General features: G+C 38.5%; 2 protein-coding genes across 6 annotated transcripts in view; one reads left to right on the forward strand and one right to left on the reverse strand.

The window, feature by feature from the left end:
- Positions 1-275: 275 nt before the first annotated feature.
- Positions 276-6205, reverse strand: TMEM100 (transmembrane protein 100). 5 transcript variants are annotated; one of them, XM_017848149.1, is made up of 4 exons: positions 6136-6205; positions 4846-4939; positions 3251-3361; positions 276-1782 (listed from the first exon to the last, which is right to left on the reverse strand). In XM_017848149.1, the coding sequence occupies exon 4, from the start codon at positions 1715-1717 to the stop codon at positions 1313-1315; it is 405 nt and encodes a 134-aa protein (XP_017703638.1). In that variant the 5' UTR covers positions 1718-1782; positions 3251-3361; positions 4846-4939; positions 6136-6205; the 3' UTR covers positions 276-1312. The 5 variants fall into 5 exon arrangements, with proteins under 5 accessions (XP_017703638.1, XP_017703640.1, XP_017703639.1 ...); XM_017848151.1 differs by lacking the exon at positions 4846-4939 and having other exon boundaries at positions 6136-6182; XM_017848150.1 differs by lacking the exons at positions 4846-4939; positions 6136-6205 and adding an exon at positions 3749-3914.
- A 3626-nt stretch (positions 6206-9831) lies between these two features.
- PCTP (phosphatidylcholine transfer protein) overlaps positions 9832-25673 on the forward strand; it is a 46787-nt gene continuing 30945 nt past the window's right edge. Inside the window, exon 1 of the mRNA XM_017848148.1 lies at positions 9832-9901. The gene's annotated coding sequence lies outside the window, so the exon portion shown is untranslated. The remainder of the gene's footprint in view (positions 9902-25673) is intronic.

Below are 25673 nucleotides of genomic sequence, written 5' to 3' on the forward strand. Positions count from 1 at the left end.
TAGGCTGATTTTGTTTTCCAAGTTTTAAGAAACCTTCATGCCTATCTTTCTATTCTAGTTTAAATGGTTTAAACTAAATGAATGAGCTGTATTTCTGGCTGGAGTTGTAGGGTAGAATCCTAGCTGTGGATTAGCTAAATGTCCACTGAAGGATTCAAGCGGTAACTTTATTTGCATTGTATTAGATCTAACTGAGTAAGAAGCCTGAGAATCTACATTATGCCTGGCATATAGTTGGTGCTTGTGTATGTGTTCAGCAAATAATTAACAACTGATTCCACAAAAATGTAATACACATTTAATAGCACATTATAAAGTTCCTGACCAAAGACACTGATTTCCTAATTATAATAGCACAGAACTCCTTTAGAATTTAGTAAACGTAATTAAGACTATTCAGAACAAATGAAAACCAATATGATAAAACAAAATCCTCTAGTAAAGAAGGAACCTGTCCATTTGAGAGAAATATAATAGAGAACTTGTAAATGAGACAAGGGAATATAGCAATTTGGAACTGCAATAGAAATAACTACAACAGAAACAACCACTTAAGAAGTTTTAGCAGCAATAAGTATTTATTATTCTGAATGAAATGTACACTTGATTTTATATAAAATCATCAAAAGTGCTATATTGGATTATTTTACTATTAATTTAACCCCAACAGCATCTATTAGCTATACCTTTAATGGGTTTTTCTTTACTTCTGACACATCATTACAACTGGCTAAAACTGTCCAATGTTAAAATATAAAAAATATTAGTTTACTCTTCAAGATAAAGTACCACCAGTGATGAGTTATTAAAAGTGAAAATAAAACAGATGCCAGTGAATCAATGTATTGAAAAAAATTATCACAGAATTTCATAGATATATGCGAAGCCCAAGGTAATTTAGATCCTTGGCAGAACATTTTTATGGTACATCTTAAGACTGTGGGTTATTTCTTTTGGAGGCAAATGTCTAGTGTGCCAGGCCTATCTTGTTATTTTCTCATCTTTTCTTGGCTACTTTACAGGGTGAACCAAACGCTGTCTAATGCCGTGCACTCCCGTGACCCCCAAAATGTTTAATGTAAATAGAAAGCTGATTTTGCAGTCTCAGAAACAGCCCTTAGGATTAAGTTTGTCGTTAAAGAAGACATGAGTCATTCCTCACAAAGGAGAAGCCCCTCCACCCTCCCACCCCTATTCTTCCAGTCTGCTCCAATGCCGAATCTGTTCTCTCCCACCATGGTTCTGGGTGAATTGGGTGACAAAGTCAGAGCAGGTTTTCCAGGCCCAATAGACCATTTGGTCTTATTCAGTCTCAAGCAAACAAGCTTCTCTGATTTGCCACGAGAGCTGTCTGACTCTCCCGTCTCTTGGCTTTCTTGCTCCTTTGTCTCACTTTCCAGCACAAGGCGCTGGAGGCTAGTAAAAAAAGTCCAGATGACAGAACAACCAGGCCAAAGATGGAGATGATGGAGCCATGGGAATTGAAGCTGTAAGCCACCGCGGTGACCACGATGCCAGCGATGAAGACAACCACAGCGAAGGGGATGATGCAGCGGTAGCAGGAGAGCTCGGTACCCCCTGTAGCAGCCATCAACTGAATCTCACTGACCAGGGGGACTGTGGTGACCACGACTTCACTCTTGGGGCTCTTCTCCATCGTCGCTGCCATGTGAGCCTTTGGGGCTCCCAGGATCTCCTTGATGGGCTCTTCAGTCATTTTTACAACAGTGCTTCTAAGCTGGGTTTGCAGACTAGATCTGGACAGTCTCACCAGGGTGAAAGCTGTGAAGATAACAGGAGATGTCAGCTGCATGTATCAGAATGAACCCTGCAAGCAGAAATAAAAAGCTGGGCAGGCACCTCTTTTCCAGGAGGCATAGATCCGTGTGAAAAGCAACTTTACTCTTTTTTTGAATTGGTTGCATTTTCTTTGCATTTAGGCAAAAAATAAGATGAAGCAGATGCATGTGAAGGGAAGACAGAAAAAGCAGGAAGCACTTACAGTGTTTAATATACCCTGGCGGTCTACAAATGTTTTACAAGCTTTTCTCCTTTGTCTATTGCTTCTCCTTCCTCTAAACACACAGAAATGCCTGAATCCTAATCCAAAAATGGTTTCATTCAAGAGAGAATACATTACAAACAATATTTCACACCGTTAATCCCAGAACTTACAGCAGCTCAGACTCCACCAATCTTGCTGGGCATAACACGCATTCTTTCCAAACTATCACCTATTCGCTGCCCACAAAATCAATGTCAAGGCAAGTGGCCAGCAATAAATGATGTTCTTCTCCATTGAATGACAGTCAAAAAATCTTTATTGTGTTACTGTTAAACACAGTGCAACCTACTCCCTGGGATCTTTTTATTAACCATTTTAGGTGGACAGTTCAGCAAAAAATTCATTGACAATGAGGTGGGGATTTTTGATATGAAATGTAATACTATCTTCCAATCTGCTATGAAAGAGAAAAAATAAGAAAAAAATTCAATCCCTTCATAGGATATAATTTTGTGCTTTCTCCTGGCAAAAATAAAATCAATTATTACAGTAATTAGTTATCAATTTGCAAATTTTCTATTAAGCTCAACACAAAATTTTGATATTATGTATACTACAACATGCAGAAACAGATAAGCATGCTAGGTTTTCAGGAAATCTCATTTCCCTCCATGCCCTTGTGTATAAAACTGGCTGCAATGATGCTTTCTAAGTATTTTAAACCTGAACATTTCAGGACAAAGCTTGAGACTTTTGATCAAAAGCATCTGGTTGAAATGCTGTCTATGAGAAATCAGTGAAAACGTGTCTGCTGCCCAGACATGGTTGAGTCACTGTCTTCCATTCTCAGAAAGCCGTCTAGCTGCTCCACAGTTGAGCAGTTGTAGTTAAGGAACAAGTTTAAAGAAAGATACTTGAGACTGTTTCCATGAGATTAATATTTTGAATATATTAAGCATCCACTGAAAATAAATTCAACTCCAGATCAAACATCGCTGGCTCTTCCCTGCTCTGGAAAGTCAAAATATCACTCCCTGAGCAAGGAACTAAACCTTAGAGCTGCCTACTCACATGTCATTTTTAATCACCAAACTAATTAATCACTGTTGTCCAACGACACCCTGACTTCTGGTGAGGCCAGTTAAAAGATATTTGAGATTATGTCCAAAAAAGATATCTTCACCCCAAAGCTGAGATTGAGCTAATCTGAAAATCAAGATCTGTCCCCAAATTACTTACACTCACCTCCGAGAGAGGCAATCCATTACCAGAGTAACCACTTGACTTGGAAGGGAAGAAACAGCAACGCTTGAGTCTCTTCGTCCAACTTCTGGGAAAGAGCCTCTAACAGCAAGGCTGTCAATAAAATAATAGGTTAGGGATCTCTTCTGGGGAAAAGAAAAGATGTAAAAATACTTTACTATAAGGTCTGGTCTGGTTTGGGATCCTGGAGTTCCTGCTTCTTTCAGGCTACCTCTGTTCCTAAATGACGCTTGTCTTTCCCTCCCTCTCTCTTTTATTCCCTCCCCTCCAGTTTGCCCCTCCCTAACATTTTTTTTTTTTTTCTCCTTCGTTCTTTTCCTTGCCAGCAGATTCTGAGTTTTGGCTTCCCCCAACTTTGCTCAGTGACATGATAAGTCCGAATCATTTCTCCAGATACCCCAGAGACAGGAGCCAGCTTTTACTTTTCTTTCTCTTGCAGCATTTACTAAGCGGACTGCTTTGTGAATTTGAATGACTCACTTTTTCCCCTGCCGACCTCCAGATCTTCCTCCCGTCCATCAGGCATTTTTATAAGAAAATCCCAGAGTCAGCGTTGCAGACCCGGCTGAGGGGACAGAGCTGAGGGGACAGACACTCTAGGGCGGCAGAAACAGCTGTGAAGTCATCGGGCAGCTGAATTCAGTCTCTAAGCCAGCAAAAATCCATGTTCCTAGGTTTTCCCATTATTCTTTATATGTGCGTGATAGTCATCTGAAGCTTAAAACCCCACTTGTTCACTGTTAATTCATTTAGGAATGAGGGTGGGAGGCACAAATGTTTGCGGTTAAGGGGGGAAGCCAGTCACATTGATTTAAACATGATTGTTTACTGCTCTTGCAAGGAGGTAACTTTAGCAGCACCAAGATTATCATCATCATGATAATTGCTACCATTTATAGAGCACCTACTCTGGACATGGCACAATATTAAGAAATGTCACACATTAACATTAATTCTCACTAGTTCAGAATTAATGAGGAAACAGGCTCAGAGAGGCTAAGGAATTTAATGAAGATCACCCAGTAACAGAGAAACCCTTGGTTTGAACCCTAATCTTTAATGGATACACATATCATCTGGGGAGACTGTTAAACTTAGATTCTGATTCAGTAAGTCTGTAACAAGCTCCTACCTATGTCAAGACCTCTGTTCCTTGGCCCACTTTAAGGAACAAGGTATTTTAAACATTCAAACATACACAGCTTGACACATCATACGCTCAAACAATAAAGTTAAACATCTATTTCCCACACCCATAAACTTGTAAGTGGCTTTATAGGTTTATCATTTCTTACAGACAAACTGTGAACATTTTAAAACCTTGAAATACATAAAGCCCAAGATTGTCTTTTTGAGGAGAAAAGATAATACTGGGAGCTCATCCTACACTTTGTAGTTAAGAGTTTTTCATCCTCCATTTTCTTCATCTGCACATGTGTTAATAACCCCTTCTAATTAATACTGTGAACCATAAATCCAAATTAACTCTTGGAAGAGATTTGTTTTCCGTTTTTCTGTCAAATTGTTATATTTCTCTAATTGCTGGCAAAGGGCTTGGATGTTCTCAAACATCTCACCTCTCCTTTACCACAGCACAGCCTCTCCAGCCTTGCGTTGTAGCAATACCCTGACGACTTGTCACATAAAGAGAGGGACCAGAAGTTGTTTATTCTAGAATGAAAGCCAGAGAGAGGGTTATGTCATTATAAAAAATAAAGTTGAAAAGTCCCTGAGGTTTGGGGGAGTCATGGCAAGTACCCGGAGGACCTTGGTCGCCATGATCCTCACACTTCAAAAATGTCGGACCTAAAGAGACAGCCTTCGTCCCTGAGGAGTGCTGTCACTTGGTGTTGAGGGTCAGGAATACTTAGAACAAGGGCATTTCAGAACTTGCCAAAGTTGCCCCTGGAAGATGGTGAGATGGGGGCCGCTGGCTACGCACAATGGAGGTTCTTGAGAAGCTCCTTAACAGAGCTGTCTTATCACCTGCCAACTCTGGCCCTTGAGGGCAATTCCCCTCTATTTTCTAGTACCACTTCGCCTGCAAGATAGCCCAATAACCGCACTGAAGCTCTGAATATCACCTTATTCTGTTGAAAACATGCTTTCCTGTTACCAAAGCTAAAGGTGCAAAAACTGAACTTCTAGAGAGAGGACAGTGGCACCTTTTTGCATGGTAAGCCCTTGACTGAGTCTACAATGCGGCACAGTGAGTGTGTCTGTGCCCTGGGAGCATGGGCGAAGCTGTCATCACTTCCAATACCAAAGCTTTCTTCAACCTTGTCAGGCTCAGGTGCCTCATTCACACCAATGCTCCTTCACAGGGTGTGTGCACCTGCCTTGATACACAGTCACACATCTCTAGACTCTGAGTAGACAACTGATGATTTGTATATTAAATTCAAAGAGGTAGAAAGTTTTGATATAAAGCAGAAATTTTATCAGAAGAATAGATGCCTGTCATCCTAACCACTGACACACGCTTTAACCGACTTTACCTCTTCAAGTTGAAATTCAAAGAGAATTCCTAGTGATCTATGCCTGTTGCCTCTGAATGTTTATTCCTCCTTGCACTCTGTGTCTATAAGGTATGAAACACTCCTGGGCATCCTTCAGGGACAGCTGCCCCCAAATGCAAACTTTCATCCACAATGTGACCAGCCTTATTTCTGCAAGCCCTCTATTTTCACAAGGAAGAGGAAATCTCTCTAGCTCTTTCTAAAGCACATGGCTTTAGGAGACTCCTTTAAGTTTGGAGAACTTTTCTCAAAGCCTCCAATGCATGAATTGTATCTATGCCCCTAACCCCCATGGGCATTCAACATTTCCTTCCCATATCTTTCAAAGAGCAAAGCAAAGATCCTTACCTTTCCCAGCCAGAGTTAGACTGAGACAGCTGCCTGCCCCGCCAAGAGCAACCCAGAGAAGGGGATGCAAATCACCACACTAGGGACCGTAAACAAAGTACTCAGCAAGGCTTAAACACAAGGGATCGGAGACAATTTGGTGAGAGGAAATCCCTTAAATGCTGCTAGATTTTACTCTGTTTTCCTCCATGAAAATGTAATCCATATATGTGTGTGTGTGTGTGTGTGTGTGTGTGTGTGTGCGCGCGCGCGTTATATATATGCACATAGAGAGAGAGAAAGGGCACCAAGTTTGAAAAGAATATCTTCCTTCACTTCTTGCTGTTTATATCTTTATTCAGGCACCAATTTGCAAGATTTTTTCTATCCAAAGCCCTCATTCTGATGCTCTCCCTCTGTGAATCAGAACCTGCAGAAAAGAATTTGTAAACTTTGCTCTACATTTCTAAGGGAGCATGGGGTTGAAAGTGTGTATGTAGCGGAATAGGACCATAAACTATCCTCTTTCACCATAACATGCAGGTAATAAAAGGAGTACAAGGAAGATAAAGATCAGTGGTGAAAACTGCATTTAGTGCCTGAGTGGACCCTCTCCATAACGTCAGAGGGGTGGTCCTATTGGTGCTCTTCATCAGAGGATGTCAAGGCACCATAGAAATTATGTGATACTGAAAAATCACACCTCTGAGGTGACCTTCCACCAAAGGCATTGTAAACAGCAGAGCTGGGAACATTTGCTGTTCCAGACAGAATGCCCCCAAATTGGGAAAATCTCCTTTTTTTTAAAGAAACAAAATGAGAGATAAAGTTACTTAAGGGAGAGGGGCCTGGAAGTGGAGGAGGGCAAGGAGCATGGTGGGTACTATGACAAAGAAGTCATTTTGCCCATTTCCCTAAAGTGGAAGCCAAAGATTCAGGCTCTAAGGTTGCAAAAGGGGATGTTTTGATTTTCCCATTGAGTTTATGCTGTTGAAGATCTGGAAATTTCTCCTTTGGGAACACATAAAGTTTGCATTTTGTGAAGCATGCCCCCACGTGCATTTGATTACTCGCCTGTCTTTATTTCCAATTTGCTTTTGCTTGGTGTGTTTGAGCTGGCTAATTTCCAGCAGCCTTGAGGATGCCAGTTCCTCTTGGCCCTCTGTCCAATCACCACATGCCTTTGATCTCAGTCATCACCCAGTCCAATTGGATGCAGGGAGATTTGGGAAGCTGGCCAGGTTTTCTCCTCTCTAATGCTTCTTTTAAGGGTGTGCCTGCATTTATGTTCTGAAATCATGGACATTTTGGAAAGTGATCTGTGCTTCTGTGTTCATTTTGGATAGCAGATATCATGTTATTATTCCTCTTTTCCTTTTTTTCTCCTCCAAAGCACTTTTCTTTGAGGTCTAGGACATTAAATAGAGAGATCTGACAGTACCAAAAGGAACAATGAATGTGCCTTAGATATAAATATATATTTCACTAATTGGTGGTCAATTTCTAGGTATGGGAATCTCATAAGATCCATGTGAATATAGAAAGGGAAACATCCATCTTGTAGATGCACATTACAATCTACATTTTCTTACCCCATTTTGTTCTGAGTAACTATGAAAGATCACATAAACATAAAAAAATAGAGCTGAGTAAATAATCTCTCACTTCAACAAGAACTAATTGCCATTCTGGCCTCAGATGAGAAGAATTAATTTTCTTGTCTCAAAATCAGAATGTACACTGAAACTCTTGTCATCCTGATACAACCCTGTACATTTTGCATAGCATTTTATATTTATGTACGTTATTCTTTGGAGGCCAAAGATGAGGAAGCCCAAAGTTCGAGAATTACCTCAAATTGGGCTGACACTTTCTTTCCTAAGACAAATGCACACTCCTAGGATCAGCCTCCCTTAGTGAGTGAGCTCTGGGTCACATATGCTGGGGCTTGCAGGAAACAGACCATACTTGTTTTTTTTTTTTTTTTTTTTTCAGGGAGGAGAAGGGAAGGGATCACAATGACCTCACCCCTTTGCCACTCCTTCCTATACCTGATAGCATGGAGCCCTTTGATGCCTGTTTACAGGAGAAATCTCCCCCAGGCTCTGGTGACCAATATCACTTGTCCTGGTCATAAAATGATGTACATAAACATTGTGTGACACCCAATTGACTCCTAATAAGTGTACAATTTCTAGGCTTCAACACCAATCCGCTACTGGAAATTGGAAATCACCCTGCAACATGTACAGTGTCCTAAAAACTGATAATCCATGGTATCTCTGTAAGGATCAGTTAGCTTTTCTCCATTCCATTGTCACAAAGCAGAATATACCTTCCGACCGGATTAGCCACCTCCAAGTTAGGTAGCACTGGCCTTAAAATGATTGGCTCAGGATGGGCTCATCAGTGCTGGCCTTCTCCAAATAATTGAAAGTACAGTTTAAACCACAGGTTTTAAGTTACAGGCTTGGTAAGAAGAGCATGGAGGATATTTTTCACAAATAACTTTTTAATTCTCTATTTTGCCGAGAAAGAAATGGAGAAGAAAAAAAAAAAAAAAAAAAAAAAAAAAGAAATGGAGGTTCAGAGACTGGCACTGTTTCTGGGTTTAACTCCAGAAGCTGGCCTCCTTCCTTCTGAACTGACTCACACAATACGCTCAGTTTGAAGAGGAAAGGGGCACATTAACACAAGCATCTAACATGCACTACCCATAACACGGTCATCTCTCAGCTATTTGTATTTTATTCATAGAGAAAGTGGCAGAGCCAGGTTTCAGATCTAGGTACCTCTTTCTTCTTCTATGTTGTGTTGTGAGGAATTCATTTTTAATATTAGATTATATACATTTTCCTAAGTTCAGCTTAAGTCTCATTTTCTTGGGTTCAGGGTGATATACTGTCACTAGATTTAGTTTGGGGAAAGTGCTCTGAAAAGGGTTACCTATTGTTTCTAGAATGATTAAGCCATGTATTTTGCCTTGTACACATGTGGGTATTAAAACAGAGCTGCATTAAGCAGATTTGGGTAGGTTTGAGGCCGGAACAGACATAGGTTTGGTACCTGCAGAATCCGTGGAAGATGTCGTAGCAGTCGGGCCACTTCAAAAGTCATCTAGGCCATTCCTCTGCCTTCAGGAACATTTTATTTCCTGTGCTCCTTTGGGTGCCAGGAACTTGCTAAATGCTCTAGCTGAGCAGATGCAAAACAGTGGGCAAAGCGTAGTCTCTGTTTTCATGGAGTTTACCATCCAGAACAAGAAAGTCATAGGGACACCAATGTGGGTAATCCTTTTCTAGAAGGAATAACAAACGGCCCAGGGAAGATGAAATCAATTCAGGCCTAGGGGTGTGTGTGTAGTGGGTGGGGTGTGGTGGTGGTTGTAATCTTCATGGCACACAGGCATTTGACATTATAAATAGAAAAGGAAAAAACATGATTCTAGGTGGAAGAAGCAGCCTGTATTCAAGCATAGCTTTGAAAAGTACAAGTCTTCTACAAAGAGCACTGAGTAGCTTGTTTGGCAGAGTTTTGAAGAGCACAGGGCAGGCAGAGAGCCGTCAAAATAAGACCGGAAATAGTTTATAGTCAGATTATCGCCTCAGTGGCGAGTTTGGACTTTATTTTGAGAGCAATGTGGTTTTGACCAGGATTGCACAGTCAGCTCTGTGCATTATAAACAGTAGACTGACTTTAGAGTGTTGGGATGTCCTAGGAAAAGTGAATGTGGGGAAGAGGGAAAGCATGTTGAGACACCAGCTGGGATGCCTCTGTGATTGTCCAGGTAAGAGGCAATGGGCAGGTGTTCCCTGATATTGGGAAATGTGGACAGGTAGGAAATAACTGCAATGGCAGAATCAGCAAAACTCAGCAATGAATTTCAAGTGGGGAAAGTTATCAAGAGAGAGGAGTTTGTAAAGTTTTAAAGCCTAAGTAATTAATAGCTTGAGGTTGCTGTGAGCAGAAATAGGTCAGGACAAGGGGTAGATGTGGGGTGAGGAATACGTGATAATTTTGTTAGTATAGCTATTCACTTCTCCGGTGGAGAGGCAAATGCTGAAGGTTGGCATTACTGCCTAACTAGTAAGTTATGATGCATTGTCTGAATTGTCAAAAAATTCTGTCATAGGCTCACAAATAAAATATCCAGTAAAATTATGAATAATTTTATAATTCACTTCATTCCGCAGGCATATGCATGCACATAATTGCTGACATACATACAATATATATGCACAGGATGTGAGGTTGCTAATGTTTCGCATAGAATAAAAAAAAATTTAAGAATTCCAATTTGAGACTTTATTTTTACTGACCATATGCAAAGAATGTATTGATTATATGTTCAATTTTAAATTCCTTGAAAATAAGAACACAATTATACAATTCTTTTTTACAGTGTTAGACATTATTTTAAAATAAGCACTACGTAGATATTTTCTGGTAACGAAAATATTTTCTGCAGTGGCCACTACTGTAAGGTACTACTCATGAAGAAGGAATATATAGAAGGTTCTCGTCTTGCCACTTCACATATGGAGAAACGCTTTTGCCTTACTAAGAACTAATTTTATGTTGCCCCCGTGAGTGAATGCTTTTAAAAAATAGCAATCCAAATCCACTACAGATTTATTTTGAAATGTCCTGTTTTGAGCCTTATGCAATGGAAGCAAGCCTTTATGTTGAGGGGCTTAGCATGATCATGTTGGTTGGGAAATCATCTGTCAGTTCCTCAAGGATATTATCATCAATTTTGCATGCTTAGAAAGTCATTGCCAAATAACTCAATGAATAAATAAAAGAATGACTCTACATTGAAATCGGATGTAAATTTAAAACTTAGAAAATTATTTAAATGGGTTATTTTAAGGTACCCAGATATTTAGTGCTAAGTGCATTAATTATTCCTTATCATTATAGTGATAAATATTAATTTATAAATGAATAGTAATTATAATAATTATTCAATTACATTTGGAAAATGGTGCCTAGGACTAGAACCAAAGTCTGATTGATGCCAAAGCATGTATTCCTAATCCCTGTGGAATACTGTTTCTGTATTCAAATGATGGCATGCTTTCTGTAGCTCATAAGGAGTAAACTTGCTTTCAAATAATCTCTTGGGTTTTAAAATGATTGCTTCACCAGAGAAAAAAACATGCCATCCTCTTCCCACAGAACCTCTGTAGTGGTATATTAATTGAGGATAGAACTAGTTCAACAAACCTTTTGGGAGCATTTTATCCTCTTAAAAGTCTTTGATATTCATAATGTGTGTGGGTAGTAGGAAACAGAACAATTTGCCCAGCTGAACTGAGTTCAAAATAGAACTGTTTATCTTATGAACTTATCTTATGGAACAATGCAGAGAACAGATCTCTTGCTCTCTTTCTTTAGATAAAATTTTTAAAGTCTCGTTTTGTAAAGGAGACAGAACTTTGCTGTCTCCTTCTTGTTTACTTAAATAAACTCTACAGGAAACAGGCATTATTGTCTTTGAAAAAGTAATGTAAAAACTTGGTAAAACCAATAATCCCCAGAGAGTACACAGCCACAGAACGAGAACACGATGTTTCTTCCATCAGGGCACGCAGAGGGGCACCGAGTCTACTTTGAATTCCAACTGTACATTTGTACCCAGTTAATGAATCTGCCATTGATAACTTTGGATGACTTCCAGTATGATGGACTTAGTCGTCTCAGGGAAACCTTGCTTCCCTGATTTATTTCTTGCTATTTATTTTCTAAGTTAAACTTAGTTTGCAAAACTTTCTTTACAGCAATGATAGGGCTGAATTACCTTTTTTTTTTTTACAGCACTGATAAGGCTTGATCATCTTTTTTCTAGAATCTAGGTTACAGCATAAGGTTTTGGATCGCTTCCACAATAAAATGAACATTTCTGACTCTCCAATGTTGTTGTGCAATGAAAATAACCATTAGCTGAAAGTCAGGAAACTTGAGTTTGATTCTTCTTTCCTCTTTGTGGCTTGGGCAAGTCACCCAACTTCTGAGTGCCCTATTGTCAGATCTCAGAATTCCATCTGCAGATACTTTATTATTCTTTTCTTTAAAAAAAAAAGTCCTATCTGGGCACAGAATATCAGAGAACTGAGACAAGACAACTTGGGGAAATAGCTAACACTACTACCCAAGCTACCAGAACAGCTGTAGGAAGCCTCTTTTTTAAAAAAATATTCCCTGATGCAACATCTGTCAGCAAAGCCACTGACCTTTTACTGTGGATATTCATCTATTTCCATGTGAAGAGAGTCACAGGCTTCTGGCTCAGGGACTGACTGCAGCACGAAGGTTTTCTTCAACCCTGATCAGAAATTTTGGTTTTCAGGGTTTGCACACTAAGTTTCACTCTTTCTTACCCAAAGCCAATGCAGTAAGGAGCATGGGGTGTCCAATACCATAATAAACTGTAAACTGCATTTGAAAGGAAAGCAGCAGGGGCCAGAACTCACACTTGTGGAGCCTCACCCTGCTGTGACTGACATGACGTAAGTCGGAGACCTCGGTTCACAGTTTTATGTGACAGGACACAGGAGCAGCCAACTTTAGGGAAGACTGATAGGAAAGCCCAAGGGTGAATCTCTCTGGGAACAGGAAGCAGGTACCGCTGGACCAACAAGGCTTTTGAACATAGGACTTTGACTGGCTTTGTAGAAGCAACTGGGCTGCCCTGAGGCTGCCAAGAGGGTGTGCTCTGATCACATGGAGTGTGCATTTCCTTAGAGCTCCTCCCTTCCCAGCCCACGGAATCCAGAAAGAAGCTGCTGGGCTGCTGTGTGACTTCATCAATTCAGTGGATTCCTTTATAAGCAAACAGTTCTCATAAGCAGAGAAAGAGAGAACGCCATATATTCCTCTCTTCTCCAAATTTTCTTGTTTTCTTTTCGGTAGGATTACAATCTTACCACTGTCAAATATGTCCTGTACACCAAGGAGGATTTGTGCTACCTGCCTCAGAATCACACAGGGTACTTGCAAAATATACAGGTTTCTGGGCTCCACCCCAGACCTATTACATTATTGCATCAGGATTGTGTGTGTGTGTGTGTGTGTGTGTGTGTGTGTGTGTGTGTTGAAAGGTCAGGAACTTGCGTTTTCTTGTCTGCATCCACATGAAGTTTGAGATCCTCTGCTTAATGCTAATACAGCAAGCTATTAAGTTTGCAAATCCGGCCTCACCCCTCTTTAAAACCCATCCATGATTCCCCCTCATCTGAGGTCCAGAATCTCTGCTTGACACACAAGTCTTGCCATGAGCTTGCCTCTCCCTTCCTTTCCAGCCTCAGCTCCAGCTTGGATCAAATTACAAATCACAAACAACATATTATTTTATGTTTGTCATCCTTTGTTGGTTCCTACTCTTGGAGACTCAAGATGCTGTCTACTCATCTTTTCATGACCACCTTAAGCATCACCTGCTTGTAGAAAACTTCCCTGATAAGTCCTCCTCTATTTTCAGTCTAGGCAGCTTGAGTTCCCTTCCCCCATGTTCCCGTAATGTTTATGCCAGTGTTTCTCAATCTGGGTACTTTTGACATTTGAGGCTAGATAATTATTTATTGTGAGGAGCTGTCCTGTTCATTGCAGAATGGTTAGCAGCATCTCTGGCCTATACCCGCTCCATGCCAGTAACAACCCCTTCTCTCCTGCGCAGTTGTGACAACGAAGAATGTCTTCAGACATTGCCAAATCACCCTGGCATGAAAATGTTCCTGGCTGAAAATACTGCTCTGTGCTTACATGTGTCATAGCCCTCAACAAATAGCATGGAAAGAAGTTGTTTGCTTGTTTATCTTCTCTAATCTAAAAGACTGAGAATTTCTCAAGAGTAACAAGTGTACAAAATTAATCTTTTTGTCCCCTGCACTAAAGCACAACATCTAATGCATAGTTAGACATATAATAACACATTTCTCGAGCAAAACTTTATTGATGGACTAGATGTCAGAAGCCCTAGCCAATCTTGATTGGCTCTACTGTTTGCAATGTTGTGACTGTGGACAAATAAGTTAACAGCTCCGTGCTTCAGTTTCCCTTATTTGGAAAAGAAGGGTAATAGTGTCCACCTTGCTTATTTGGGTCATTATGCAGGTATGGGAAAGTATAAAGTGCAGGAAGAAGCCTGGTTACAGTAACGTGACCTAAAGGTTGCTGCTCTCATGTTTGCTTTCTCTGGATAACATTGAAAGTTCAGGGCCACTCACACAATATCATCCACTTTAACAATAGCTGGAAGATTTCATTAATGCAGAACATTATAAATGTAAGAAATCTTATTGAAAATGGTTGAACCTCCAATGGAATGAGACCAACATAACTGTTAAAAGAATTCTTTTAACATAATGCTGTACAACACACTATGAATATCCTAAAGATCAAACATTCTCATCCCTATCCGTTATGCCTCCTGCTAAAGACTCAACCAGGCCCAAATAAGCGAGCCTTCTCTGCTACAGACCTGTATGATTTTCTGTCCTTGAGGAACTGCCAATCCCATTCTTTGCACCCTCTTCTGTCCTCGCTCCTTTCTGCTCTGTGCTGGGACAGCCAGCTGCTTCCTTGCTTCCTGACTCTTAATATCAGTTATAGGAAATTAGCAGGTTTTGCATCTATGGGATGCCTCTCCTATTATTTATTGCCTTCAGGAAGAGCTTTGTCTCTCATTATTTCTTTCTCTGTCTCTATCAGTCTCTCTGTATCTCTGTTTCTCTCTCTCTCTCTCTCTCTCGCTTTCTCACTCTCTCTTGCTCTCTCTCTGACTCTTTGTCTCTCTCTCTCTCTCTCTCTGATTATTTTACGACTTCCTTTTATACTTGGGCCATTCCATCACTGTTGCCTCCGTGCCATCCCAGCACTGTGGTAAGCTGATTTATGTACAGTATCTCTCTCCCTACTTTTACAGAAATAATTAGCTTCCAGATTGTGTCCAACTAAGAAGGACCCCTGTTGCATGGAAATGTGGACTGTGCTTCTCCCTGCACCACCATCAACCCCTACCCCCCACCAGCTGCAGCTGGTCAGGCTTTCTTGTTAACCATTTCATGCCTCAAACACTTAGAGTACAAAAGCACTTAAAAACTGTAGCATTCTATACAAACGCGTCAAAAACTCCTAAACACATATACTGATAGTGCAGCAAGAAGACTTGGAAATTATCTAATCTAGTTCTTTCACTTTCGACTTGGGAATATTGAAACCTAAAGAGGTTAAGCGACTTACTCATTACCATTTTCTTTGCGTTTCTAATCATCTCAAAAGGCAACCTGAATCATTCTGTTATCTTTTAGTGTATCACAATGGTCCTCTCTTTTAAGCTTAAAATAATAAGTTCCTTTTAGTATAGGCTTTGGAGATGTTTCATCTGAAAGACGTGATAGATGTTGTTTTAAAACACTGAGTTCTATTTGTTTTTACAGTAGCACGAGGTTTAGAGTAATTAACAAGTTTTTATTTTTTGCATATATTTAGCTATGGGAGAGTATATACCCATTTACTATGGTACATCTATTTATTTATTTAAAATTGTATTGTGCTAAGAACACTTAATATGAGATCTACTTAATTGTTGTTGACTATATTAGAATCAAGTCAGTTTTCTATATTATCCAGTAAAGTATGCTCACTTTGAAAAAATTTTTCAATGTGCATTTTGCTATATTTTTCCTAGAGGCATGGAAATTCTTATTTGAATATTTCCTTTTTAGCTCATTGTATTAGTCTGTTCTCACGATGCTAATAAAGACATGTCTGAGACTGGGTAATTTATAAAGGAAAGAGGTTTTATTGACTCACAGTTCAGCATGACTAGCGAGGCCTCAGGAAACTTACATTCATGGCAGAAGAGGAAGCAAACATGTCTTTTTTCACACGCAGCATCAAGGAGAAGAATGAATGCCCACCGGAGGGGGAAGCTCCCTATAAAACCATCAGATCTCATGAGAACTAACTCACTATTACGAGAACAGGATGGGGAAAACTGCCCCCTTTGATTCAATTATCACCACCTGGTTCCTCCCATGACATGTGGGGATTATGGGAATCACAATTCAAGATGAACTTTGGGTGGAGACACAGCCAACTCATAGTACTCATTAACTTTAATATATCATTTGCTATCCTTTGAAAAAAAAATCCTTCTCAAGGCTGTGTTAATCTGTTTATAACCTATCATTAAACTTTTCAAAATAAATTTTAAATAGGAGACTGCAGTGTATAAAGTATATGTCAGTGCCTGGCATAAACTAGACACTCAATTATTTTTAGTTCCCTATACCCACTAAAAGAATATGTTTTGACTTTCCCTATAAAATAATGCCAAACATTTCGCGATGTGATAGCCAAACTGAAATTAGGCTTCTATGAGCTTTCAGAAATGTTCTTGGATAAATGAGTGAAAAGGAAATAAAAATAACCTTTAAGTGTTAGGAAACCTTTCAATCCAGCTACACACCAGCTTTACCCACTCACTTCTTTCTCTCTTCTGCGCCCTCTACCGACTATCTACTGCAAGTCTGTATTAAATTAGCAAATTTAACTGTTTTGAACAACAACAAAAGCAATTTTCCCCAGCCTGTACCTGAAAGTCATTAAAACACAAATTATTGCTTTAAAGAGTCATGATGTCTTTTTTCTATTTTTAGTGGCACCAGGAAAACCTAGCTATAACGTAAAAAATGAAATAATATAGATAAACCTAAGTAGAAAATAAAAATCACGTCAACTCCACCTTCAATAGAGCTACCAATACTTTTATATCTTCACTCTATCTTCTCTACATAATATGCATGTTATTTTCTTACAAAATAGGATTATATTGTATATAATTTGTATAAATTTTCTCTTTTTGTATTAACTATCCATGGCAAACTCTTTCCATGTCAATAAATGGATCATCAGAAATGGCTACATCGTATTCCATTGCAAGGAAGTCCCACAATATCTTTGTGGGCACATATTAAGTCTGTTTCCAGCTTTTCTTGTTGCTTTTAAAAAAATTTCCTCTCGTGTCTCATCTTCTCCATGAATATATGATAGAAGCTAGGGCCAAGAGTGATAATAATTAATCTCGGGGGCTACAAATGACACAAGTCACAATATACACACTCTTTTGTTAAATACTTCTGCGTCATTCCATTTCCTGTACTGCTTATTCTTTCCTACTAAATTGCATCCAAATATGCAGTATTAGGTGCACATTTAGTGTGCACACAATAGTGAATATTTTGTAAAGATTTAAATTTTTTTCTCAATAAGATTCAAGAAGACTTTTCACCTCCAAAAATGAGAGTTGACAGTCATGAAGAAGGTAAAATCTCAATACATAAAAATAAGAAAAAGATAAGAAATAAGGGCTCCTAATCCAAGGGGGATTTAGTCTATGCAAAGTAGAAATTCCAGAGAATATAATGGAACAGAAAGAACACAAGGTGAAAACAATAGAAGAAGATTTTCAGTCAAAGAAATATTTAAATTTGATACTTAAAAAGATTAACTGAAAAGAAATGGAAAAAATATCCCCACATTTCTAGGTATATCCAGGCAAAATTCTTGAATATAAAAGACAAAACTTTCTATAAGAATCAAGGTTTAAAAGCCTCGTATATTCTATAAGGGAATAGAAGTCAAGCCATTTTCCCCAAAGCTGAATGCCAAGCAGTCACTGTTTACAGAATTTTGGGCATGAAATCAAATTAGGAATTTATGAATAGTGCCTATGTAGTTTACAAGTCAGTACTCAAAGTAAGCAATAAAGTCACGCTTTAAAAACATTTTACAAATGTAAAACTATAGTTCTTTACAGAGAACATGCATGTTTTAAACCACAATAATATTAATCCAGATTTTTATTCCAAGGTATAAGCAAATCCAGGAAACGGCAGATGTTAGTGAGAGGAAGTATAAACTTACCATATTTATTTTACACAGAGAAAATTAGCAATAGTTTTTTCTGTATACTAACATGCATGATCTATCTATTCAAAACCTAAAAGTAACTATTAATAAGATTTTCTCTTCTTCTTAAAATAATTTCATTTCTTCATTTCTAACGTTCCTTCTTTTGAAAGACAGTCATATAGGATGGATATCTTCTATTTTAGTTATCTATTCCTGCATAATAAACCACCCCAAATATCAGTGGCTTAAAAGAACAACGTGACTGCTCATCTCTGCTCCAGATAGTGTTAGCTGGGACAGCCCAACAGGATTGGATGGGTGAGTGCGAGGATCTACTTTCAAGAGGGCGCCTTGATATATATGGCTGGCAAGTTGGTGTTAACTGCGGCTAGGGAGCTCAGGCTCCAGAGTTGTTGAGACCAGGCTGTTGGTCAGGCGCTTTGGATGTCCTCCAAGGCATCCTCTTCACAAGATGCTTGGGCTTCCTCCTGGGGTGGTATCTGGGTTCTAGGTTCTAAAATGATGTCCGAGTTCTGACTTTGTAGGCAAAGAGTTTGAATTGTATTTAATGCACTGTCAAGTCATTGGAGAGTTTTAGGGCGAGAGTGGCATGATCTCTGGGTTCTGAGAGAGCTCCAAAAGAAACAGGAAGCTGTTTCATCTTTTATGACCAAGTCTTGGAGGTCACTGAACATCACTTCTGATGTAGTCAGAAGAGTCTGCTCCAGCTTACGGTGAAGGGACATAGGCTCTACCTCTTGGTGAGAGGAGTGTTAAAGTCATATAAGAGATTTTGTGGGAAGAGAAATACTGTTGTGGCCATTTTTGAAAAATACAGTGAGTTCATCTTGAAAATGCTAAAGGAAAAAACTTTTTTTCTAAATTTTAAATTTAATTTTATGTTTTTAGAGATGGATTTCACTCTGTCACTCAGGCTGACACAAGCATAACTCATTATAACCTCCAATTCCTGAGCTCAAGTGATCCTCCTGCCTCAACCTCCCAAATAGCTGGGACTATAGACCCGAGCCACCGTGCCTGGCACAAAAAAGTATTTTTAAAATCCCCAAATAGATGCCCTTATTTGGCTTCGTGGTTATGAGAAATGCCTTGGAATAGAGGGATCTGGATTTGAATCCCATTTGTAATATTTACTTTCTGTGTATCTGTAGAGATGTCCTTTAGTCTTCTTAAACCTAAATGTTTCATTTAAACCTGTTAAGTGGAAATATTGATACTTAATTCACTGGGTTCATAGTGAGATAATATACTTTTAAGTACTGAGCATAGTCACTGACACATACTATACAGTCAATAAATGGTACTCTTTTGTTTCTTGTTTTTTTTTTTTTTTTTTTTTTTTTTTTTTTTTTTTTTTCTTAAGATAGAGTCTTACCCCGTTGCCCAGGCTGGAGTGCAATGGCGCGATCTTGGCTCACTGCAACTTCCGCCTCCTAGGTTCAAGCGATTCTCCTGCCTCAGCCCCCTAAGTAGCTGCGACTGCAGGCGCGCATCACCACGCCCGGCTAATTTTTTGTATCTTTAGTAGAGACGAGGTTTCACCATGTTGACCAGGCTGGTCTCAAACTTCTAACCTCGTGATCTGCCCACCTCGGCCTCCCAAAGTGCTGGGATTACAGGCGTGAGCCACCGTGCTTGGCCTAAATGGTAGTTTTTAAAACGACAAGAAAGACTGCGATACTACTGTTTACATTGCTTGGGAGTTCTAGCCCAGTGATTGTCAAGTTTGTTTTCATCAGTAGAACCCTTTGCCTCTCTGGCCAGGTGCAATGCCTGTAATGCTAGCACTTTGGAAAGCCAAGATGGGAGGATGGCTTGAGGCCCAAAGTTTGAGACCAGCCTAGGCAACACAGAGAGATCCTCATCTCTACAAAATAAATAAATAAAAACTTTTGCTTCTCTTAGACACTTCTTCAGCGTCTGCAGAAAACCAACAACTTAGCTTTTATTTGTAAAGCAAAGAAGAGAGAGCCTAGAGCTCTGTACCTGCTAGTTTACCCTACCTCCTACAAAGACACCAGGAGCATCTGCTGAGAGATTATGAAAACCATTGTTTCGGCCCAGCTCATTTAATAGCATGGGAAAGAAAAATGATGGGTACAGCTATTAGAAAAGCTATGATAAAGTTATCTCCTTTACCCCTTACTGTCTATTTAGAAAACAAAATAAGTTTTCTAATAAGTTTGTCTATTTAGAAAACAGGAAACCAACTTAAAAACTAATAGAACTAAGAAAAGAATTAAGTTTGGTGACTAATTCACTTATTTATAAATGATAAATTTATAAATGATAAATGAAACACGTATTTATAAATAAATGTGTGTATATATATACACACACACACACATATATATCTCTAGCTCTAGATCCAAATCTCTCTCCCTCTGTATGGACATATATATATATATATTCTAGATACATATCCAGAATTCTTATATTATTTAACTCAATAGATATTTGCATACTTATTATGTGCCAGGTGTTTGCTAGTGACCCAGGAAGCTGTGGTGAGTGGGGTAGCAGGTCTCACTGTCCAGCTTGTGCTCTGATGCGGGAGACAGACACTTAACTAATTACTGAGATTAGTGTTGGAAAGCAATTAATATTTATTTATTTATTTATTTATTTATTTATTTATTTATTTACTTATTTACTTTTTATTGTTTTCCTCCTACCCCCACTGGGGTACAAGTCCAATAATAAATGCAATACATTTCATGCAAGAAGAAAAGAAAAGGCTGAAAAAAACAAGAGTTGGGAAAGGGTTGGGGCTAGGGGAGGAGAGTCTATGGAAGGAGTGCTCAAGCTGATACCCAAAGGGTAAGGATGGGTGAAGTGCTGAGGAGGAAAGGTGAAGTGGAGAGAACAGCCTGGGGGTTGGGGGGGGATGTTGAAAAGAGAACACAGGACTTTGTAGGCAAGGAGTCTGAATTATATTTAATGCTCTGTGATGTCATGGGAGGATTTTAGGGAGGGTGTGGCATGATCTCCTTAGCATTTTAACACAGCTCTTTCTGTCTCTGTGTAGGGAGTGGATCCAGCAGGGAGATGTCAGAAGGTCACTGAATCATCAGGGCAACATTGATAGTGGCTTCAGCTGGTTGGGCGGTACAGATAGAAAGAAATGAACAGATTTCAGCTATATGGGAAGTATAAATGTTTCAATTGTTGACAAATCAGATATAGGGTTTGAAGAAAGCAAAAAAATATAGTTGTAAGGTTTTCAAACTTCCAAACAAACCTGATTTGTCCTCATGGACATACAACCTTAGAGATAAAGCAAGTAGGAGGCACCCAAATAAGTTATCTTCCCTGGTGGAAGTGGTCTATATTAAGTCTGCTGAAGTCACCTGGAGCATAGTCGACTTTCCCAGAGAAAGACAGCCAGGACTCTGATCCAAACTTGAGACCTCCACTATAAAGAGAAGATTTCAGGTGCAGGAAAAAAGGCACTGATATTTATGCTGATTAGTATGAGGGTGCAGTTCTGTAGTCTGGGGATCACAGCCCAAGTGTAACTCTAGACTTTCGGGCTGAAATATCCTGGTGTTGAACTTGGATCTCCTGCCATGATGAATCAGGGAGCGGAAGGGACTTCGTAATACAATACATCCAGCTTGTCTGTGGAATCCCGTTACTGGAAGAAAGGTGAATGATGACTTTATTCTCTGATCCCTTCCAGGATTCAAACAAACCTAGTGTTCTGAACTGTCAATTTTATTTAGTAAGTTTCACATAAAGTATCTGTATTAACAGGCAAAACTGTAAACTCATCTTTCCTAACATCTGATTTTCATTCTTATTTTACTTATGTTAGCAGGCTAAATATACGATGGACTCTCAGTCTTCATGGATGTATGACAACATGGTTTGACTAACTGAATAACAAAGTTATTATCCAGCGTATCCTTGTGCCTCAATTCCCTCATCTATAAAGTGAAAGTGGTAGACTCGATAATACATAACATGTACCTAAAATGATTTCTCCATTTCGTTGTTTGTGTTCATGTGTTTACAGGGACTACTGGTTAAGGATGAGATATTGCATCTGATACATCTTTGTCCTCTACAACAGCCATTATGGCCATGAAACCATAAAAATTCATACTGAAGGAGCTTTCAGATGTAGCCTTTAATGTATTCTTTTATCTATTAGTGTACTCACTCATTTGACAAATATTTATTAATGATACACAATTGTCAAATGAGTGAATACATAAATAAGAAAGAGAATACATTAAAGGTGATATCTGAAATATTTTTCAGCATGACATTATATGACATTTATGGCTATAATGGTTCATAAAAAGCCTTTTGGTAATGAAGACCTTTATAAATGTAATGGGGTTAGAAGCTATGTTCGCTGCTTCATGCCTGCAGATTTGACATCCATAATAGGCGCCCAAAACATGAGAAAGGGGGCTCTAAAATCTCACAGAACTGACTCTAAACCCCAGCTCTGCCTTTGACCTGCCCATGAGACCTTGGACAAGTTATTTCACTTCTCTAAACTTCAGTTTCTTCCTGTGCAACCTGGAGATTATAATAGAACTGACTTCGCAGTGGCATTGTTGGGATTAAATGCAAACACTTAGCATAGTTCCTGGTCCATAATGAGTACTCGGCAGGCTTAAACTATTATTAACTGACTGTTGCAAGTTATTTTATTAGCTTTAGAGGCCAGCAACAGTGATCTCTAAAGCTTATAAAATGACATTTTTTTTTTATTTTTGCTTCTCCATTGCCCTACCATGATAAAACTCTAGTATTTGTGTGTGTGTGTGTGTGTGTGTGTTTGTGTGTGTGTGGTATGTGTGTGTGTGTGATGTATTCTCACTTTGTTCCCCAGGTGGGAGTGCAGTGATACGATGTTGGCTCACTGTAACCTCTGCCTCCTGGGTTCCAGAGATTCTCCTGCCTCAACCTCCTGAATAGCTGGGATTACAGGTGTTCTACTGTACTTTAATAGGAGTAGACATTCAATAGTGTAAGTTGAATAGACTAGAACTAAACAGATTTGGGTGGCAATTGAAACATTAAAATTGGTTCTGCTGCAGAATTTAGAAATGCCTATCAAGTGTTCACTTTCACTTTTCAGAGTGCTTTTGCTCATATTATCTGTGAGAAAGTGAGAAGTTCTGATCTTACCCAGATGTTTTTTCTGTGATACCACCTATTTCTTTCTCAATTGCTTGGTGCATAATAGCTTTTACTAGTAAATAAGAACAGATCTAGCAGCCTCCCCTTAGCCATGGTTTCCTTTTCCCAGGTTTCAGTTACTTGTCAACTGAGGTCTGAAAATATTCAATGGAAAAATTCCAGAAATAAAAGAATTCATAAGTTTTAAATTGTGTGCCATTCTGAACAGCATGGTGAAATCTTGCACCACCTCACCCCCTTCCACCTGGGACATGAATTATTCCTTTGGCCAGTGTATCCACTCTGTGTACATGAAGTGACTCACCTGCTGGAAGGAAGGCAGCTCAGTTATCAGATTGTCATGATAATTCGGTGTCTTTCTTCAAGTAACCCTTATTTTACTTAATTATCCCATTTGATTATTAGTTATTGTTATTAATGTCTTACTGTGCATAATGTATGAATTAAATTTTATCATAGGTATGTACAGGTAGGGAAAAACATAGTGTATATAGGGGTCAGTAAAGAAAAATCATAGTCTATGTAGGGTTCAGTACTATCCATGGTTTCTGGTACCCACGGGGGGGGGGGTCTTGAAACACATCCCCTGAGGATAAGGGGGGACTACTGTATACTTACAGTATACTTTTAGTATCTCAATTTCTTTAAAAATTTTTATCAACAGGTAATGCACTTGTGTTCTCTGTGCAGTTAGACATCTGTGAACGTTTATTCATTCATTTTAATAGCATTCCAAAATGGTGTTTTCTTCTGCTATTTTTTGCCTTACAGTTATACCATTATTAGAATTTTAAATTTAAATTATGTATAATTCAAAACACCAAAAGGGCAGATAGTAATAGAACATTCATGAACTCACCACCCAGCATATACATTAATATTATGCCTTATTTAGTTCATAATGTTTTAAAGAAATAAAACATTACAGCTACCATTGAAGTTAATCTGAATCCTTCCTATTGACATTTTAAACACTTCAGGGCATACGTATAGTTTATAAACAGTGTAAAATTTCTTATCCCATATATCCTTCTGTGACCTGCTTTTTTCATTTAACAGTTTTCAAGATTTATCCATGACACTCAAGTATATATATTTTTTATTTCAAAAACTATCAGATGAACATATTTATTTATTTGCTCTGTGGTTGGTGGATATTTATGTTGTTTCCAAGTTTTTGCCACTGAAATAATGTGCATTCTTATGCAATATTATCAGTTCTCTCAGGTATACTCAAAAGTGGAACTGCTGGATCAGACTGTGTGTATTCTCACATTTAATACGTCTTGTTAGGTTGTTTTTAAAACTACTATTTGCACTTTAACCAGAATGTTTTATGCTGGAACTTTCATTTCCCTGAAAATTCACCAATACCTAAAGTCAGATTTTAAAGTTTTTGCCAATTTTCTGTAAATGAAATGGTACAATTGATTTTGCATTTTTCCAATTACTGTGTAAGTAGACCAGCTTTTCCTTGTTTATATGCTGTTTGGGTTTTTTTTCCCCACTGTTCATATTTTCAGTTGCATTATTTGGGCTTTCTTATTGATTTCTAAAATTTCATTGTATATTTTCAATATTGATCCTTTGTTGGCTATGTGAGTAACAAATATCTTCTGCCAATCGATGTGATGGATTTTAATTTATTTATAGTGTATAATTGAACAGAAACTCTTGCTTTTTAAAGTAGGCAATAATTAATCTTTTATGGTTTGTTCTGTGTTGTGTCTTTAAGATTTTTTTTCACTTTTAGATCATAAAGTTTTACTCCTATATTATAATTTAAAAGTTTCCACGTTTTGTCTTATGCAGTTGGTTCTTTATATATCTGAAATTTCCATTTTTGTATGATATGATACAGGAATATAATTTTAAAAATGATAGCCAGTTGTTCCAACAGCAGTTTTAAAATTGTCCATCCTTGCTTATGTACTGTTTCAAAACGTACATGGACTTGATTATGGATAGAAAGCTGTTACATGAGTTTTTATAAAATCATTTTTTCCCTAGCCCTAGGTCAATATTATATTATTTTCTTCATGATAAATCCTAATATCTTATAGGGAATATTTTTATTTTTTCCCTCTTATGTTAAAATTGCTTTTCTATGTTTTCAAATCACTTGACATTTAACACTTTCTTATAAATTTTGGAATTGGCGTGTCAAGTTCCTTGAACACCCTTTATGGGATTCTATTTAAATACCATTGGATTTATAGTTTGGATAGATAGAAATGGTGTTTAAATATTAAATATCTTAAGCCATGTGTATAGTATCAGTGAGAGGTCAGTGCAGAAAACAAACACTCTCTAGGTATCTAAGCAGAAATGAATTTAATACAGAGAGTTATGGGCTAGCTCCTGGAATAAGTATGTGTTTGTTCTGTTTCCAAATATATACGGGGCAGAAACTGGCTATTTTTGTTTGTTTGCTCCTTCTTCTTCTTCTTTTTCTTTTT

Source organism: Rhinopithecus bieti, unplaced genomic scaffold, assembly GCF_001698545.2.
Source record: "Rhinopithecus bieti isolate Rb0 unplaced genomic scaffold, ASM169854v2 scaffold_30785, whole genome shotgun sequence".
Taxonomy (NCBI): domain Eukaryota; kingdom Metazoa; phylum Chordata; class Mammalia; order Primates; family Cercopithecidae; genus Rhinopithecus; species Rhinopithecus bieti.